Source organism: Diabrotica virgifera, chromosome 4 (assembly GCF_917563875.1).
Source record: "Diabrotica virgifera virgifera chromosome 4, PGI_DIABVI_V3a".
NCBI lineage: Eukaryota > Metazoa > Arthropoda > Insecta > Coleoptera > Chrysomelidae > Diabrotica > Diabrotica virgifera.
In genome coordinates, this window is record NC_065446.1 from 133,676,405 (window position 1) to 133,696,801 (window position 20,397).

At 33.0% G+C, this 20,397-nt stretch overlaps 1 protein-coding gene across 1 annotated transcript in view; it reads right to left on the reverse strand.

The window, feature by feature from the left end:
- LOC114338991 (serine proteinase stubble-like) overlaps positions 1-20,076 on the reverse strand; it is a 70,824-nt gene extending 50,748 nt beyond the window's left edge. Inside the window, exon 1 of the mRNA XM_028289619.2 lies at positions 19,920-20,076. Coding sequence (XP_028145420.2) covers positions 19,920-20,004 — 85 coding nt within the window. The 5' untranslated portion in view covers positions 20,005-20,076. The remainder of the gene's footprint in view (positions 1-19,919) is intronic.
- Between the last annotated feature and the right edge of the window lie 321 nt (positions 20,077-20,397).

Here is a 20,397-nt window from a genome sequence, read left to right on the forward strand (position 1 = left end):
CGAGATCTTTGAAGTTAAAAATGAAACGACACGGTTATTTTGATTAATGTATTGTGTCGCTTCATTTTTAATTTCAAATATCTCGAAAACTAATAATTTTATCGTTACGAATGAAGAGTATATTATTTACATAAGAAGTATAGGAAAATCAAAAAATTACACTAAAATAGCAATTTCGTCAGTTGAGTAGAATTTGGGAAGGGTCAACCAGCCACTATCCCCTGTTGTACGCCTCTGGTAGTAGTTAGAAACGTTTATTTATCTTAATTTAGTAGGGTGTACAGTGCTTACACTTTATGCTAAGTATGATAAGGATACGCCAAATAGTTTTAAAGTACTGGGTACAAATAATTTTTAAATTTTAATCATATGAATCATATATCATAAATTAATCAAAATAACAGTGCCGTTTCATATTTAACTTCAAATATCTCGAAAACTAATAACTTTATCGTTACCAATGAAGAGAATATTATTTACGTAGAAAGTATTGGAGAATCTAAAAATGGCACTAAAATAGTAATTCCTACAGTGGCGTAGAATTTGAGAAGGGTCAACCATTCACTATCCCCTGTGGTACGCCTCTGGTAGGAGCTAGAAACGTTTGTTTATCATAATTTAGTAGGGTGTATAGTAGTAGCACTTTCTGCCAAGTATGAAAAAGATACGTCGAACAGTTTTAAAATGCTGAGCAAAAATAGTTTTTAAATTTTTAGATAAAACACCCTGTAACTCAGTAAGGAACCACATTTTATTTAAGTGTTTTAGGTTAAATCTTCGTATTTTGTGCTAAGGTTTCTCCAGTTACTATATGGACAATTATTAATGAAACACCCTGTATATTACGTGGAAAGGGCACGACCTCGAGATTATTGGAACATATGCTCCGTCAGAAAGTGCATCAAAAGCAGCTAAACAAATATTCTTCGAGATCTTATCAGAAACAATGGAAAATATAAATAGCCGCAAAGAAATTGTGCTGTTGGGAGATTTTAATGTTGGACAGGAAAAAAACAAATGACAAAATTGTGGGAAAATACGGTGATGCTAAAACAAATGAAAATGGGGAACATTTTATCGAATTCTGCGAACAGCACTCTCTTAAAATTCTAAACGGATTCTACCAACATAAAAACATACATAAGTATACCGGGTCCAACCAACGAGAAATACCAAGTCAATTATAGATTATGTTATTACCAAACAAAGAAACACGCATACAAGTTGAAGACGTAAAAGTACTAAGAGGACCGAATTGCGGAACTGACCACTATATGGTAAAATCAAAATGTTTTCTACAGTATCGACCGCGACTACTACATCAAAATGACAACTAACTAGCTAAATCAAAACCACTGGAGACGGCTCTACCTAAATACAATATTGATGCACTGCAGAACGACTCAACATCATTTTTATATAAGCTGCGGCTTAGCCAAAAATTAACAAACCTGATCTACTCTTCAGCCCAGAATACCTATAAAGAGATAATAAATAAAATCAATGAAGCAGCTTATGGGGTGCTCGGCACAATCCAAAGGAACAAAAAGAATACTCCATTGTGGTGGACAGATGACATTGCTAATGCAGTACATAACAAGAAACAAGCTTATCAAAAATGGCTGCAAACAAATGACCCAGATGATAGACGAACATAATATGCAAGATCAAACAGAGAAGTAAAAAATTTAGTACAGAAAGCAAAAAATATTTCCTGGGAAAATAAATGCGAAGAGCTCGACAAATGTATAGGATCAACAAGATCACGAGAAGCATGGAAAACAGTAAAAAATCTGAGAAGGAACAGAAAAGGAACTAGTAGAATATAAATAATAGAAGAAAGATCTTGGATTGAACATTACTCACAACTTTTAACTGAAACAAGACCGCAATTCACGAACATCAGTACAACAACATATGAAGTAGAATACGATGAAGACGATGAAATAACAGTACAAGAAGTCGAGAATGCAACACGAACTCTAAAAAATCGAAAGCCATGCGGACCACAAGGACTACTGGACTAATTACTAAAACACAGCCCACAAGTATTACGAGAATTATTGGCGAATGTTTTCAACTTATTCTATAAAGATCATGACTTACCACCGGAGTGGACAAAAGCACATATTAACAACATGTACAAAAAAGAAAATAGAAAAAATTGTTCAAACTATAGGGGACTTAGTATCATAAACTCGCTCTCAAGACTCTATGGAAAAATAATAAAAAATAAAATTGAAAAAGAGATGACAGAAGATGTAGAAGAACAAAATGGCTTTCTTGCACGTAGGTAGATCCTGTATGGACAGCATATTTTCTCTAAAGCAGGTTATTGAGAAAAGATTAGCCAACAACCTTTCGACCCATATAGTCTTTGACATGTTCCACGTGTCGGACTTATTCAAATGCCCGACATATTTGTCGGACAAACATTTTTTCATATTATAGTTGCGTTCGCGGATACCCTGCAAAACTTGTCGCCGACAATTCCTAACCTTACCTAATATAAATAATACCGTTAATGGATAAAAATATACAAGGTATATTTACTTTTAATTAATAATATTAACTAATTATTTAATTCTACTAAGTAAATATACCTTGTATATTTATCTATTAACGGTATTATTTATATAATTTTTTCTACAACCGTGTTAAAAATGCAATTTTTAGCACTCCATACTAGCGTTAAAAATGGTATTTTAAGGCACTGCAGTTCGTATTGACCGTATAGGCAATTTTGATGTAATGCCAAAAAAATATAAAAATGGAATGTCAGTCACATTCAAGTAAAAGTTTTTGTAGATATTGTCCTGTAATTAAGTTTGTAGAAAAAATATTGTTTGATATGCGTGTTCAAAAGTACATTTTTAAGGCAGTCATGTGAATTGCAGAACTCGCTATCGCTCATTCTGCAAACTTTCACATGCGTGCCTTAAACGTGTACTTTTAACACTTATATCATAAATAACTATTAAAGTGCGCATGTAATTTGCTGACAATATGTCACCGACTAATCACCGACAGATACCCGCGAACGCACCTATTATATAAAGTTTGCTATTGTAGGTTTGTTCCAACTCGATACAGAACCGTTCTTGAATAGTTACGCGCATGCGGAATAACGAATAATTTTGCTCAGTAACACATTTTTTGCTACTGCGCATACTCGTAACAGTTCAAGAACGGTTTTGTATCGAGTTGGAACAGACCCTGTATAAACTTAAAAACAACAGTCATAAACTTGTCAGGATGACACGCACCACAATTAAAATCACGTTATACAACTAAAACTTCCCCTGTTCCAGTGTCCCCATACATCAAAATTTATCCGACTAGACAGCGGATAAATAGATATTTTCAGCTTGATATTAATAAACTTTTTGGGTACGCGGGATTTAGGCCTATAATGGTTATTAGCGGTGGCGACAGAATATAAAGCTAAATTTTATAAATAAAACTATTCCCATGGATTTTAGATATTTTACAATATTGTCCACTGAAAAATGAGTGTTAAATAAATTAGGTACTTATAAAGTTAGGTATGTAAAATATGACGCAATAATTGGCAAAATGGGAGCATACAATTAACAAATGGTTAACAGTAGCTTGTACATTACATATTTCACATACAGGTGGATCCCTTTTAGACAATAAATATGAGTGAGTAAGTCTCATGTGTCCAATTCTCAATCGAGTTATCACCAACTGTTGCCAACTTCATCAATTGCACGTAATACACCTCCTACGAAATCAAGTAAAACTAAATAAATAATTAAAAATTTTCGAAGTCTTCTTTGATTACATAAAACAGCTCATTATAAATTTTTTGTGTCACAAAATGTGCCACTTTAATTACTCGATCTTTTCACTTTGAAGTTGTCGCTATAATTTTAATTCTGCATAAAATTAAATAATTTCTTCAGCAGCTATAAAATCTGCTTTATATAAAAATATTTTAACTTAAATGTAACAATAAATAAATATGAAGTTATATGTTTCCTTTGACGGTCGCATTTTTTTAAAGCCTTAGAAATCACAGAGAAAAGAAAATTGATAATAAGTATTATAGTATGCTTAGAATTTCACTCGCAATATAATAATTCCTGCAATTTGTTATGTAAATAGGTGTTTGGCTTAGAACCGACAAAGAAGTTGACGTTTAAAAAACTCGAATGGCAGATTTATACAGGGTGATTCATTAAGAATTGTCCATATAGTAACTGGAGAAACCGTAGCACAAATTGCGAAGATTTAACCTAAAACACTGAAATAAAATATCACAAAAAGTATTATATTAAAAATATTCAAAACAATTTGAGTTGACACTCAATTTTCAATATGTGAGGTTCTTTCCCTGCATATCACATCCACGTGGGTTAGAGTCCTGTGTTGCCCTGGGTTATATCCAGGAATATTTGCAACATCCATCTGTAATAATAATAATGCTATTGGCTTAACACTGATGATGGATTACCTATTAATCCGAAAACGTTTTGTTTTGTGATGTAACACTTATTGGGGTATTTTAAATATCCTTTTATATAGGATCTTGTATTTTTTGTAATTTTAGCCCACCGTTTTAACACATTCCAATATTTTTTGTTCAAACTTGACAAACATGTTAGGATACTTTAACTATTGGTAAAAGATAGATAAACGATATGATTGAGGATATATATACTTCCTTTCCCCTCATTTTTCCCCTCTCAGTCTACGCCACTCTCTTAATAACAGTTTCAGCAAGTTTTTTGTTTCTTCGTTACTTTTTACGTAGATATCATCCTTTTGTCTCAAACCGACGGAGTCAGTAGTTTTCAAGTTATGTGCGTTTAAATAAAGTGGATTCAATAAAATTATGTAAACATTTAACAAGATTGTGTATAAAATGCATAATCTTATTATCTTTAAACGCAAATAACTTGAACCTACTTATTCTATCGCATTGGGGCAAAAGGATGATATGTACGTAAAAAGTAACGAATAATTAAAAAAATATCCTTAAATGGTTATTACAACAGCGGAGTAGATTGTGAGGGGGAAATGGGAAAACAGAAAGTATTTATCACTACAGCACGCCTCTGGTAATAGCTGAAAACTATATTTTAACGCTAGTTAAAGTATCCTAATATGTGTCCACTGCTTGTCAAGTTTAAACAGAAAATGTTGAAAGATGTTAAAATAATAACACCGTTTTAGAATATTTGTAACAAAACACACTGTATCTCTTTAAGAAGGAATATTTTAAATGTTTTAAGTTAAATCTTTGTAATGTTTGTTTAAGTTTCTCCAGTAACTATATGGACAATTCTTGATGAAACACCCCTTATAAATATATTTTTACAAATTAAAGACAAAACCAAATCACAAATTAAATCATATACAGGGTGTCCCGAAAAGATTGGTCATAAAATATACCACAGATTCTAGAGTCAAAAATAGGTTGATTGAACCTCACTAACGTATATTTACAATATTGCACACAAAAAAAGTTCCAGCCCTTTCAAGTTACAAAATTCGATTGTTTTCATATATATCGAAAACTCTTAAAAGATTTTTTATTGAAAATGGACATGTGGCATTCTTATGGTAGGAACATCTTAAAAAAAAGAGTGAAATTTGTACACCCCATAAAAATTGTACCTCAATGTGGTTTTGTTCCCTCAAACCCCCCCAAACTTTTGTGTACGTTTCAATAATATTATTATTGTAGTACCATTAGTTAAACACACTATTTTTAAAACTTTTCTGGCTCTTCGTATTTTTTCGATAAGCCAGTTTTTATCGAGATGCGGCTTCTTTTTTAATTTGTTTATGTACCGGGTGTCCCAATAAGAATGGCTCTCGGCCATATCTCAGGAACCGTTTATAGTAGAGCTTTGAAATAAAAAATTTTATAACAAAAGTTGCCTCAGGAAAAGCCTGGAAATTATTTTCATAATTGTGGGTCCACCGCTAGAGGGCGTAATTGAATATCAAAAATAAAAAAATCAAAATTTTACAAAATTTTCCCAATGAAGGGGCACTGGAAATCCGATGATTGTATTCTTCGTCAAATTCTGCGCATATTTAATTTAACAAGTTTAACTCTACCTTTGCAAATAAGAGGTGGGGGTGAGTGGGAACCTTGTTATGAAAAAATGGCTGTAAGTCCGGTTCTGCTAAATCAAATTTTGAAAACTGGCTCTTGTTGAAGACAGATCTTTTTCTTCAATGTAAGCGTGATAATTTTGAATCATCCTAATAAGTAATAAGCCAGCTGGGAGGCGTTATTTAATTTTTTTCAGAAATCTAGTTTTCTTTGGAAAATATTAAATACAAGTATGCATTTTTAATCATACTTTATAAAATTAGATTAAATTAGCAATAGAATAGCGAAAACCGCATGTCGATACCTTTTTTCTATCTCAAGATATCTCTAGAAACGTGTAAATTTTATACATAACTGTTACTATCAGCGGTAAGCTAAGTTAATGAAAAGTAGTGTGCTGTGGAAAAAAACAAAATAACATTTTCCAGATGTCAACGTATAAAAATATAATTAATTAAAACAACAATATAAAGAGAGACAATACTATTAAAATTAAATATAACACAGAACAAAAAGAACTACTTAGTGACGACCTAAATATTCAAATTGTTGCCCATCATACACTACTCTAGGATACATTATCCAGAGAATACTAAACGCCATTCAAAGCATATTGAAAGCAGAAATTGAGACTGCTGTTCAATCTACTCTTGAGAGAGTAAATGTTTGCAACGAAAATGATGGGCAAAAATTTGAACGTTTATGTCATCACTAAATAGTTGTTTTTATTTCTTTGTAATAGGGCTTTTCGACGCTTCTCATTTGTTTCGAGCCTCTCGTATAATATTAATATACGAGATATGAACGAGGCTCGAAACAAATGAGAAGCGTTGAAAAGACCTAATATACGTTGATAGCTGGAAAATGTTTCTTTGTTGTTTCCATAGCACACTACTTTTAATTAATTTCGTTTACCGGTGACAGTAACAGTTATGTTTTTAAATTTACACGTTTTGTAAGATATCTCGAGATAGAAAAAAGGTATTAAGATGCGGTTTTCGCTATTCTGTTGCTAATTTTGTCTAATTTTGTAATATGGTATTAAAAATGCATGTTTGTATTTAATATTTTCCAAGGAACACTAGATTTCTGAAAAAAATTAAATAACACCTTCTAGCTGGCATATTACTCAGTAAGTTGGTTGGAAATCATAACTTTTACATTGACGAAAAAGATTTGTCTTCAACAAGACCAAGTTTGCAAAATTTGATTAAGCAGAACCGGACTCACAGCCAGTTTTTCATAACAAGTTTCCCACTCACCCCCACCTCTTATTTCCAAAGGTAGACCTAAACTTGTTAAATCAAATATGCGTAGAATTTTATGAAGAATACGACGATCGGATTTCCAGTGCCCCTTCATTGGGAAAATTTTGTAAAATTTAGATTTTTTAATTTTTGATATTCAATTACGCCCTCTAGCGGTGGTCCCACAATTATGAAAATAATTTCCAGGCTTTTCCTGAGGCAACTTTTGTTATAAAATTTTTTATTTCAAAGCTCTACTATAAACGGTTCCTGAGATATGGCCGAGAGCCATTATTATTGGGACACCCGGTACGTCACTTAAACTAGTATTGCGGCACCATTAGTTAAACATAGTGTTTTTAATACTTATTTGCCTCCTAGTATTTTTTCGATAGGGCACCTTTTATCGGTATGCGGCTTCTGGTTTAATATGGTTCAAAGTGTACCTAAAAATGTAAATGATATATAATTAAACAAATTTTCCTATCGTCGCCTGAGTACTATGACTGGATAACTCCAAAATTGACGTTTTTGAGATAACTAGTTTACAAGATGTATTTTATATGCCTCCATATTATGTAAAAACTTAATAACTCGTTTCAAACGGGTTGAGTATTTATTTATGATTGACGAAAGTTGATAAAACTCAAATGCCCCTAGTATTCAGTGCTAAAACTTGACAAGATAAGTTATCAAGTTATTGTTTAATCGAAATAATCGTGAATACGACATACACTGAATGCTACAACTAGCTAACTCTAGTTATCTAGTTGTAACACGTATTTTTCTGAAACCATTGAGCTTACCACGTAATTGCTATCTGTTTATTCGGTTCATGTTAATACAAAAATTTGAGAATTGTTAGCAGATCTGACAACCCCCGTGGCAGAGGGCTGATTGTTACCAAAATAATGCTTAAAATATTAGTTTTGTTAAAAAGTACACTTAGATGCATCTTGGCACGACATGCGACATTACCAAATGTTAACATTATGGTAGTGCTAAAAGTTGATAACTTTAATCTTTCATGTTATGATCCATATTGAAAAAAAAAATTTGCACCGTACTCCTAAATAGATCAGTAGAAAATGTTAAGGAATAGTATTTTAAAACTGCAGAGTGAATTACGTATTTACCAACATCATGGTAGCTGCACACATATCTTTAAAATATTTAAACCCGTTTATCTCATAACTACAAAGTTCGAGTTATCAAGTTATAGTATTAAAGCGATGATATTATTACCATGTCGCTATAATCGTATTTAACTCTATAGATACAAATATTTGGTAAATTTGACAATTATTCAAAATATCTCGGTAAAAACGGGCTTTTCAAGAAAGTACTAGGAGGCAAAAAAGTTTTAAAAACATTGTGTTTAACTAATAATACTACAATAATAATTTAATCGGAACATTCACAAAAGTTTAGGGGGTTTAAGGAAACAAAACCACCATAACTTTTTTATGGGGTGCAAATGTTTACTATATTTTTTTTTTAAGTTGTTCCTTTCTTAGGAATGCCACATGTCCATTTTCAATAGAAAATCTCTAATGATTTTCGATATATTGGAAAAAATTTATTTTAATTTTGTAACTTCAAAGGGCTGTAACTTTTTTATGTGCACATTTGTACTAAGGTAAGTTAGGTTCAATCAACCTATATTTGACCCCAGAATCTGTGGTATAATTTATGACCAATCTTTTCGGGACGCCCAGTATAAACAGCGCTATAGGCCCTGAAAGCCCAAATAATAAATATACTCAGCTACTCAGCTTTTTGACAGTTCAAGCTTTGTCCTATTAACCTTTGAAAAAATAGATTTAGCTTAAAAAGTATTGATTGTACAGTTTTTATGCCACAGCATGATTATCTTCTTCTTTAAGTACCGTGCCCAAATTTTTATTCGTGGGTAGCTTCCATAACAATTTTCCGATAACGTTCTAGATCTTTCGTGGCACGTTATATTTCATCTGCTGATAAACCAGTCCATTACCGAAGGTTTCGGAGCCACTAATATTTTTTCTACTAATTTCTTTTTCCGTCGATCTTTCCATTGAGTATTAACTGCAGTATCCTATATCTGCTACCTCTCATTATATGCCCCAGATATTCAAGTTTTCTCTTTTTATCATCTTCATTAAGTCCCCTTCGCCTGGTCCTACTCTGTTTACGACTTCTCTGTTTGAAACGCGTTGAACCCAAGATATTCAGAGCATTCTACGATATGACCACATCTCGAAGGCTTCTAAGTTGTTCATCATGTTAACCTTCATCATCCAGGTTTTACATCCATATAGTAATACAAGATACACGTAACAATTTAGGAACTCAATTCTTAGTTGCAAATTCAGCTGATAATTGCTCAGAATAGATCTAAGTTTCATAAATGCCCCTCTTGCAATTTCTATACGAGTTTTAATTTCTTCATCAGGATTTATTGTCTCGTTTATCCAACATCCTAGGTATTTAAAATGGCTAACATGTGTTATCGGTTCATTACTGACAATTAGTTGCATAGGGTCGACGTCTTGTTTACTAACCACAAGTAACCTAGTCTTTGTTGTATTTATGCTAAGTCCGTTATTAGAGCATTCTCTAGTGATTCAATCTATAAGGAATTGAATATCTTCAATACTTTCAGCCATGATCGCGGTGTCATCTGCATATCTGATGTTGTTAATAGTATCTCCGCCGATTCGACCTAAACATTGCCCTTCCAAGGCTTCTTTAAAAATTGTTTCTGAGTAAACGATAAACAAAGTTGGGGATAACAGACAACCCAGCCTGACACCTCTTTGAATGCAAATTGTGTCTGTTTCTTTGCCGTCTACCAGAATAGAAGCTTCTTGATTCCAATATAGATGTAAAAGTCTCAGATCTTTATCATATTTATATTCCAATCATTTCTAGATATTAAAACAGCCTATCGCGTTGAACCCTATCAAACGTCCTCTCGAAATTTATAAAGCAGATGCAAATTGGTTTCTGTACCTCCCATGATCGTTGAAGTAATGTTAGCAATGAGAACAAAGCTTTTCTTGTTCCCAATCCTTCTCTAAAGCCGAATTGTTTGTTTCCCATTGTCTTATTTGAGAGTGGCTCATGAGACCTATTAGTCTAAAATTTTTTATGATGATGTATTAGGTTTCTTTGGAAGTGGAATAACTGTAGACTCTAACCATATTTGTGGCATTATCCCAGATTCGTATATGTGGTTGTAAATGTTTGTTAGTTCTGAGGTACTATCGTCATATAGAAGTTTGAGCCAGTCTGATGGTATTTAGTCAGGGCCTGGAAATTTCCCATTTTTGCTTTGTTTGATGGCTTTCTCTACTTCCACTTTTAAAATACTAGTACCAGTATTCGTATACTTTGTGGTGTTAAGTGGTGGCCTCGTATCCAGGAAGAGCTTTTTTGTGTAGTTAGTCCCTTCTTTCTTTTTTCGTTCAAGTCGAGAATTATTTTACCTTTGAAGTTTTTCATAAAGTGAGGAGTTCTTTTTCTCTGAGTCTAGGTAATTTCCTTAAGTTTTTTTTGTGTATATTAAACTCGTCATGTGTCATGTTTCCTTTATAGTTCTTCCATCTCGCAACATCTTTGTTACAACCAGGCCTCATTTGCTCTCTTAACCTCGTTTCTTATAAGTTGTCTATATATTTCTCTATATCGAGTCTCGTCTTTATTTTTCCAATTCCTTCTTTGTTGAATAAGGTCTAATATTTTATCGGTCATCCAGTCCTTTTTCTCTATTGGGTCTTTTTCTGGTTTTAAAACTCCATTTGCTATGTTGATCGTGGCTGAATTCATTATATCTAGATTTTTTCAGATATTTTCTTTTTCAGATCTTTCTAGATGCTTTAATCTCACGCTTTATTTTATTTCCGAATTCATCTGCTATTACAACATTTCTTAGGAGTCGATTATTACGTCTCTTCTGAGTTGTCGGGGTGTTTATTCTTTTTAATTTTAGTTTGAATCCAGCACAGAGCAGATTATGATTAGTTGCTGCGTCTGCACTTGGGAATGTCTTTGCAGATGTAATATTGTTTCCAAATCTTTTATTAATAATAATGTAGTCAATTTGATTTCGGACTACCTTTCCCTCTTGATCAGCTGGAGATTTCCAGGTATATAGTCGTATTTTAGGTTGCTGAAACAAAGTATTTGCTATAATGCATTTTTCTTCTTGACAGAAATGTATTTTAGTCTCTGTCCTCTATTGTTCCTTTCTCCATGTCCATACTTTCCGGTTATATCTTGTGTGATTTCGGCAACAACTTTTAAGTTGAAGTCTCCCATAATAATTTTAGCTTCATGTTTTTTTGTGCACCGGAGAATTTATTTAATTTAGCTGTAGAATTGCTCGATTCCTTCATCTAGTTTGTCAGCTGTTGGTGCATAGACTTGTATTAATATTAATATTCACTATTTTACTTTGCAATTGGATCATTATGATGCGATCATTTAAAGAAACGAAATTTCTAATACAGTTACGAATTTCTTCTTTGGTAATAATTGCTACTCCCTCCAAGTCCTTTCGCAGATATCTAGGATAGGAATGTCTAGTCTGGCCATTTCCAGCTGAATATTTTATAACTTCGCGCTTTCAAACATAGTTGTTACGTACCACGTAGCTATCTTGTGGACTTCAACGACACGGGGTTTTCGTGGGTTGACGACCTGAGAGGCCCCGTGGTCTGGTTTGGATCTTCCTCCCCTGCCGGATCTTGGATTCCGAAGCCCATGATCATTAAATGTATGTATAGTTTCCTTGTCGGTTATGGGAAGCTGTACTATAGATATCCACAAGGATTTTTAATGTAGTGGCTTCTCCTGACCTTCTATATCCTGATGTCGTTGACCATTTCTTGGTACCTTCGACTATGAGACCGATTTCTCGGTCCCAGGACAACAAAGTGCCCTACCACTCAGCAACTCATTCGCCCGAAGCCGTTGGTCACTAAGTAGGAGATTGCTTATAGGTGATTATAGTGAAATAGAGCATGATTATAGTGAAATAGAAAGAGATGAAACTGGTAGAGATGTAAAATTATTGATAAGAATCTATAAATTTACATTCCATTACACATACGTTACCACCTTGAGATGTATCGGAGGAATATGATAACTTAACAACAATTTTATAAAATTATCCTGTCACAGACGCCTAAAGGTGGAAAGCTGTGTCATGTGATATAAATTTATAGGCTCCTATCGATAATTTTACACCTCTACTAATTTCATCTCTTGTTATTTCACAACGAGTCCTGTTTTCCATATTTTGCTTTATTTTGCCGGTTATTACTGCTCTCATCACTGAATAACCTCATCAAACGTTTACTGAAGGTTTGTCTACATAATATGAAATCCATTGTCAGAGAAAGAAAATATAACAACAATTAAACGAAAAACAATTTATGAACGTGCTGAGGTCGAGAATGAAACAGGTTATTTTTCCGTGGGATGACGATTTCTTTTTGTTGAAAAATAAACATTTTTACTCGTAAATTACTCAAAAAGTATGGCCAAAAAATTGTATAGAATAAAAGTTGCTTAGAATTTATTCAATTTATCCATTTTCGGACTTATCTTGAACGTATTTTTCCAACCTCCAAAAGGGGTAGCTTTCACCCCGCAAGTGAAAGCAACTCTGGGCTCAAGTCGAATAATAGATTATCGTGTAAGAGAGACCTAAATTTAAATGTTCAAGCAAATCCGTCCTGACTAGGAAAATTAGACTACAAAACTGTTATTTACTGGACTATACATAAATGTTACTATGAACATATTTTAATCGGCGATTGATGCAAGACGTATTTGTGTCTTTGTATAAAATTTAATAATAAAAGTAGTAGGTCTGGATCCCGCGTATGAAAAAACAGTTGATTAATAGCAAGCTGTACATTTGTTAATAGCTTAAGGGTGTCTAGTCGGACAAACTTTGGTATATAGGAACACAGGAACAGGGGAAGATTTAATTGTGGAACGGCACACGAAAACGGCACATGTATTTTGTCCGACAGAACAGACTTAAACTCTTCGAACAGAGATTAAACCCTCATGCAAAAATCAGAGTGCTATTTATCACTAAATGGACGTTTTAATGAGTGGAACATGTAGAATATGTCAAATGACAGGAATGATGACAGGTGATAAATAGCAGTCTGATTTCTGCATGAGAGTTTAATCTCTGTTCGGAGAGTTTAAGTCTGTTCTGTCGGACAAAATAAATGTGCCGTTTTCGTGGTCTGACCGTTCCAAATGTTTAACCTGTTCCACAATTAAAACTGCCCCTGTTCCAGTGTTCCCATATATCAAAGTTTATCCAACTAGACACCCTTAAGCTATTACCAAATTTTCAGCTTGCTATTAATCAACTTTTTTTCATACGCGGGATCCAGACCTATAGTATATTAAAGTATAAGTTGCTATTGAGGTGTTTAAAACACGCGCGATTTTTCGAAAGAAAGCAAGTGTTTTTAACATTTTTATTGGTACACTTTGAAATCATGTAGGTATTATTACTACAAAAAATTTAAATAAGAGCTATAAGAATAATGTAAAATGAAAATGGTTGAATTTGCGATGTATCACTTTAGTATACCTTTCGTTGTTATGGAAATGAGACAAACAAGAAATTGGCAATCTGCCACATAAGATTAATTTGTTATTACTGACTGTGGATTGTTTAAAAATGAGTTCAAACTTAGTAAAGCAGAATCCCGGTTAATACCGCAAAATTGGAAGACGCTTATAAAAACAAACAAGTTCATTAAATCGATGGAAGAGCAAAAGGTAACAGATACAAATGAACGAGTTTCTTGTTTACCTTCAAAAAATGTCAGAAGAGTACAAGTCATACAGCATCTACTTTTTACAGTCATTTAAAATATAAGATTTTTAAATAAAGCTTTTGAAATATTTGGTAGTAATATTTTATTCATATTTTATTTATTTGACGTTAGAAGGGACGTACTCCTCTTAGGTCAGATCAATATTTTTTAAAACAGTTGATGTTGCCTTGGTAATTTTAACACGCGCGTTTTTGGAAATTGAATTTAAACACGCTGAAGCGTACTTTATATAACCAAAATGGGGTACCAATAAAAAAAATGTTTTATTCGGTAAACATGTGAAGGTCGATCTAGATTCGGATCCCGTAATATAAGAGATTTTAATTACCTACCTAACAAAAAGCATAACAATGTAAAAAAGCTGATATTTTCACGTGAGAGTTTCCGATTGAAAACTAGAATATTTTTTCGATAATATATCAAAATAAGGGAAAAATAAATATTTTAAATTAAAAAAAAATACAGTGATTTTGGAACATGAAAAAGTAAGTTTTCACCAAATTTTGCGAATTTTTTTTTCCTGAAGATAAAAATAAAAACCAAAAACTCGGTTATTTGAATTGATGGCACAAATTTTGCGGCTATGTGAAACAACAGTCAATACAAAAGTAGATTTTTGTATTAGATTCCTATAACTTTGCACTTTAACTTGTTTCCGTAGGACTTCTAAATTTGTCCGAAATTGCGATAAACCGTTTTTTACTTTAAAAAATTAACCTCTTCCACTTTTCAACCTGACACAAAAAATATGTACTATATATTGTAAAGGATGTACTATATACAGGGTGTCCCGAAAAGATTGGTCATAAATGATACGGAGTCAATTATATGGAAATTATACGGAGTCATTATATGGAGTCAAAAGTAGTTCAATTGAACCTAACTTACCTTAGTACAAATGTGCTCATAAAAAAAGTTACAGCCCTTTGAAGTTACAAAATGAAAATCGATTTTTTTCAATATATCGAAAACTGTCAGAGATTTTTCATTGAAAATGGACATGTATCATTCTCATGAAAGGAGTATCTTAAAACAAAATTATAGTGAGATTTGTCCACCCCATAAAAATTTTTTGGGGGTTTTGTTCCCTTAAACCCCCCCAAACTTTTGTGTACGTTCCAATTAATTCATTATTGTGGTACCATTAGTTAAACATAATGTTTTTAAAACTTTTTTGTCTCTCAGTATTTTTCTATAAGCGAGTTTTTATCGAGATACGGCTTCTTTTTTAATATATTCACATACAAATTTTATGGGGGTTTTGTTCTTTAAACCCCCCAAATATTTGTGTACGTTCCAATTAAACTATTATTGTGGTACCATTAGTTAAACACAGTGTTCTTAAAACTTTTTTTCTTCTTAGTCTTTTTTTTGATAAATCACCATTTATCGAGATGTGGTTTCCTTTTCAAAATATACCAAAAATGTACATTATAAAATAAATTTTCAGATTATAACCGGTCTCTTATAATCGTACTTAACCATATACAAATATATGGTGGATTCGACAAATATTCAAAATATCTCGATAAACACTGACTTATCAAAAAGTACTAAGAGGCAAAAAAGTTTTAAAAACACTGTTTTGAACTAATGGTGCCACAATAATAATTTAATTGGAACGTACACAAAGGTTTGGGGGGTTTAAGGGAACAAAACCCCCGTAAATTTTTTATGGGGTGCACAAATTTCACAAGAATGCCACATGTCCATTTTCAATAAAAAATCTCTAAGAGTTTTCGATATATGAAAAAAAATCGATTTTCATTTTGTAACTTCAAAGGGCAGTAACTTTTGTTGTGTGCTTTATTGTATATAGGTAAGTGAGGTTCAATCAACCTATTTTTGACCCCAGAATTTGTGGTATAATTTATGACCAATCTTTTCGGGATACCCTGTATAAGAAACTGCAGAAAGAAACATATCCAATATCCAACCCTACGGCAAAAACAACCTACAACCCCACTAACGAGTAATATTAGGAGAACCATCATCCAGGCATTAGCTCCTCACAAGCAGTAACAAACCAACTACCTCAAGCAAGCACATCTCAGAATACTTTATAAGCACCAAATTTAACACACCCTACTCCTGCTAACGACCTGTCTGAACTAAAGTCGATGTTTAAAGGATTTGCGGAACAATTGTCCACACTGCTAAACCTCTTAACGATAGTCGTCAATAATTTAACAAAATGAATAAGTTATTAAAAATTGCACTTTGGAACGCCAACGGGCTTGCCAAACATTATCTTGAGGTAAAAACTTTCATCATTAGTCACGAAATTGATATAATGTTAATATCAGAAACTCACTTCACAAGTAGAAGCTACTTTGAAATACCTAACTACACAACTTACAATACTGGGCATCCAGATGCTACAGCCCATGGAGGAACTGCTATTATAATCAAAAACAATATTAAACACTACGAGACTAATGACTTTAAAAAAAGACCACTTGCAGGCTACTAACATAGTTATTGAAGATTGGCATGGCTCACTAACAATCTCTGCAGTCTATTGTCCACCAATACACAAGATAAAAAAAGAATAATTTGATGAATTTTTTAAAATATTGCGTAACAGATTCCTGACTGGAGGAGATTACAACTCTAAACATACACATTGGGGATCAAGATAAATCACCCCAAAAGGACGACAGCTTCTAGCGGCTATGGATAGTAACAACTACTCATATATTTCCAGTGGTGAACCTACTTATTGGCCAACCGACATGAACAAATTACCAGATCTACTTGACTTCTGCGTAACAAAAGAAATTCCAAAAAGATCGCAAAGAATTAAATCTTGCTTTGACCTTTCCTCGGATCTCTTGCCTGTATTGATCACAATAAGCACTGAACTTGTTGAGATACAGATACCACCTATACTGGACAATAAATGTACGGATTGGGAAACGTTTCGGAGGGTAATTGAGGACAGCCTAAACCTAAAAATACCTTTAAAAACAAACTATAAAATAGATGAAGTCATACAAAACTGTAACGTAATTATTATTATATAAGAAGCAATCTGGCAAACAACACGCCTAAAAAACACGACGCTCATGAAACAAGAGCTACCAAGCATAATCAGACAAAAAATCATAGAAGAACCAAATTTAAGAAAAACATGGCAAAGAACGCACGCTCCTCGGGACAAAACCAGACTCAACCAGGCTACACTTCAACTCAAAACTCTCCTAAATAACTAAAAATCGATGGTAATAAAGAATATTTTAGCAATCTATCAGCAACAGAAACTACAGACTATTCTCTATGAAAGGCTACGAAAAAGTTTAAACGACCTCAATTAACCAACCCTCCTATTTGCGCAGAAAACGGCGAATGGGTCAAAAGCAATAAAGAAAAATCAGAAGTGTTTGCAAAATATTTCCCAGACGTCTTTCAACCTTTCCCTGCTGAGAATAATCAAAACATTGAAGCATCCATCCAACAATTTTTAGAATTTCCATACCAGTTAGAACTTCCACCGGAAAAGTTTAAGGTAAATGAAATGATCAAAATAATACAAAATCTTAAATCGAAAAAGTCCCCAGGCTTCGATCTTATAACCAGTAAAATTATTAAAAAACTACCCAGAAAAGGAATTGTGTACCTCACTCAATTATTCAATGCAGTATTAAGAACCGCATATTTCCCTCTCCTCTGGAAAGTCGCAAAAATTATACTAATTCCCAAATCAGGTAAACCTCTGGAAGATGTCAAAACTGATACTCTCAAGAATTCAACCACTTCTGTCAGATCGAGAACTAATCCCTGCACACCAGTTTGGATTCAGATCCCAACACGCAACCATAGAACAGGTTCATTGAATATGCAGAACTGTTAATCGAGCATTGGAAGACAAATTATACTGCACTGCCTTTATAGACATCTCGCAAGCGTGCGATAAAGTCTGGCACACAGGCCTTCTATACAAATTTAAAAAAATGCTTCCTCTCACTCACTTCCTAATTTTAAAATCCTACCCCCAGAACCGTTACTTCTTTGTATAACATATAGATGAGCGCAAGTCTCTATTTCCAGTTGGATCCGGAGTTCCACAGGGCAGTGTTCTGGGGCCAGTGTTATACCTATTGTACACAGCGGACTTACCAACAAACTTTCAAACCACGACAGCTACATATGCAGATGAAACAGCAGTGATGTCAGTACATCAGGACCCACGGATAGCTTCTCAAATTGTACAAACCAGCCTCAACAAAATGCAAACTTGGCTAAAACGTTGGCGTTTTCAAACAAATGAAAAAAAGGCGGTTCATATTTTCTTCACAAACCGTAAAGGTCACTGCCCGCCTGTATATATCAACAATCACGAACTAAAACAGCAAGCAAGAGTCAAATACCTTGGAATTCACCTAGACCAAATATTAAACTGGAGAAAACACATTTTTATGAAGCGTAAACAACTTGGTCTTAAATTACACAATCTTTACTGACTGATTTGTCACTAATCATCACTTTCGATGAAAAATAAAGTACTTGTCTACAAAGCAATTTTGAAGCCAATATGGAGTTACGGGATCCAACTTTGGGATACTGCATCAATCTCCAATAATATCGAAATCCTGGAGAGGTTCCAGTCGAAAGTTCTTCGAATAATCCCAAATGCCCCATGGCATGTTGCAAATAATATTATTAAACACGATCTAGAAATTGCAACAGTAAAAGAAGAAATTACTAACTTCGCACAGAAATACGAAGATAGACTGACACAACATCCAAATGTACTAGCCAGAAACCTGATGAGACAACCAGTCAGACGAAGACTTAGACGAAATACACTTAGTGATTTACCATCGCGAATTTAGTTATATGTGCCGTAATTCCCAAAGAAAAACAATTTTATATCTATGTAAAATATTTGTAACGAAAATAATAGATGAATCATTTTGTCCAAGTCATCTACACTAGTGGTCACAACATTTACTCATTGTAACTTGTTATACAGATTGTAAATAAATTGGGAGTTTAAATAAAAAAATTATTGACGTTAGAAGGTACGTACTCCTATTAGGTCAGATCAATATTTTTTAAAACAGTTGATGTTACCTTGGTAATTTTAAAACACGCGCGTTTTTGGAAATTGAATTTAAACACGCTGAGGCGTACTTTATATAACCAACATGGGGTACCAATAAAAAAAAATGTTTCATTCGGTAAACATGTGAAGGTCGATCTAGATTCGGGTCCCGTAATATAAGAGATTTTAATTACCTACCTAACAAAAAGCATAACAATGTAAAAAAGCTGATATTTTCACGTGATAGTTTTCGATTAAAAACTAGAATATTTTTTCGATAATATATCAAAATAAGGGAAAAATAAATATTTAAAATTAAAAAAATACCGTGATTTTGGAACATGAAAAGGTAAGTTTTCACAAAATTTTGCAAATGTTTTTTTTTTCTGAAGATAAAAATAAAAACTAAATCTCGGTTTTTTGAATTTTTGGCACAAATTTTGCGGTTATGTGAAACAACAGTCAATACAAAATTTGTAGATTTTTATACTAAATTACAAACTTAAAAAGAGAAGATTTGTAGGAAACCCTTTAAAAAAGTGGAAAAATTGAAATGGGATAATTTTTTTTCTTGATATAAAGAATAAGATGAGAAAGAGTAATAATAATAATCTTACGTCCTGCAGTAGAAAAATAAATAAAAAAAATCACCTTCGAATAGGTTACATACTTACTTCTTGTTTGAAAACCATGAATACCATAAAAGCAAGCAACTAAAACAACTAAATTACGATTGTATTTAGTCCAAACACTGGCCATGTTGTATGTGTGAGATTTGAGCAGAAAGTGACTAATGTGAAGTTGTTAACAACCCATGTATACGATATGACAAACGAAAGAACGGAAACAGATTTTTAACACAATGGTTAATTTGATAATAATTTTTTATAATTTTCAGGAGCATATTTATTTATAATAAAGGCTATTTTAATCGAAATGTTTAGCAATCGACCTCGATATCAATATTATTTTTATAGATGACAATTGCTGGGATTTACCACGTGAATCTAATATCGACTAGACAACATTATTTTGTAATTGGTTCATCGAATACAGGAAATTAACGCTACAAATAAATTTAAACCAATCATGTTTATACAATATCAAAACATAACAAATACTATGTATACTTGAACACACAATGCCCTAAAT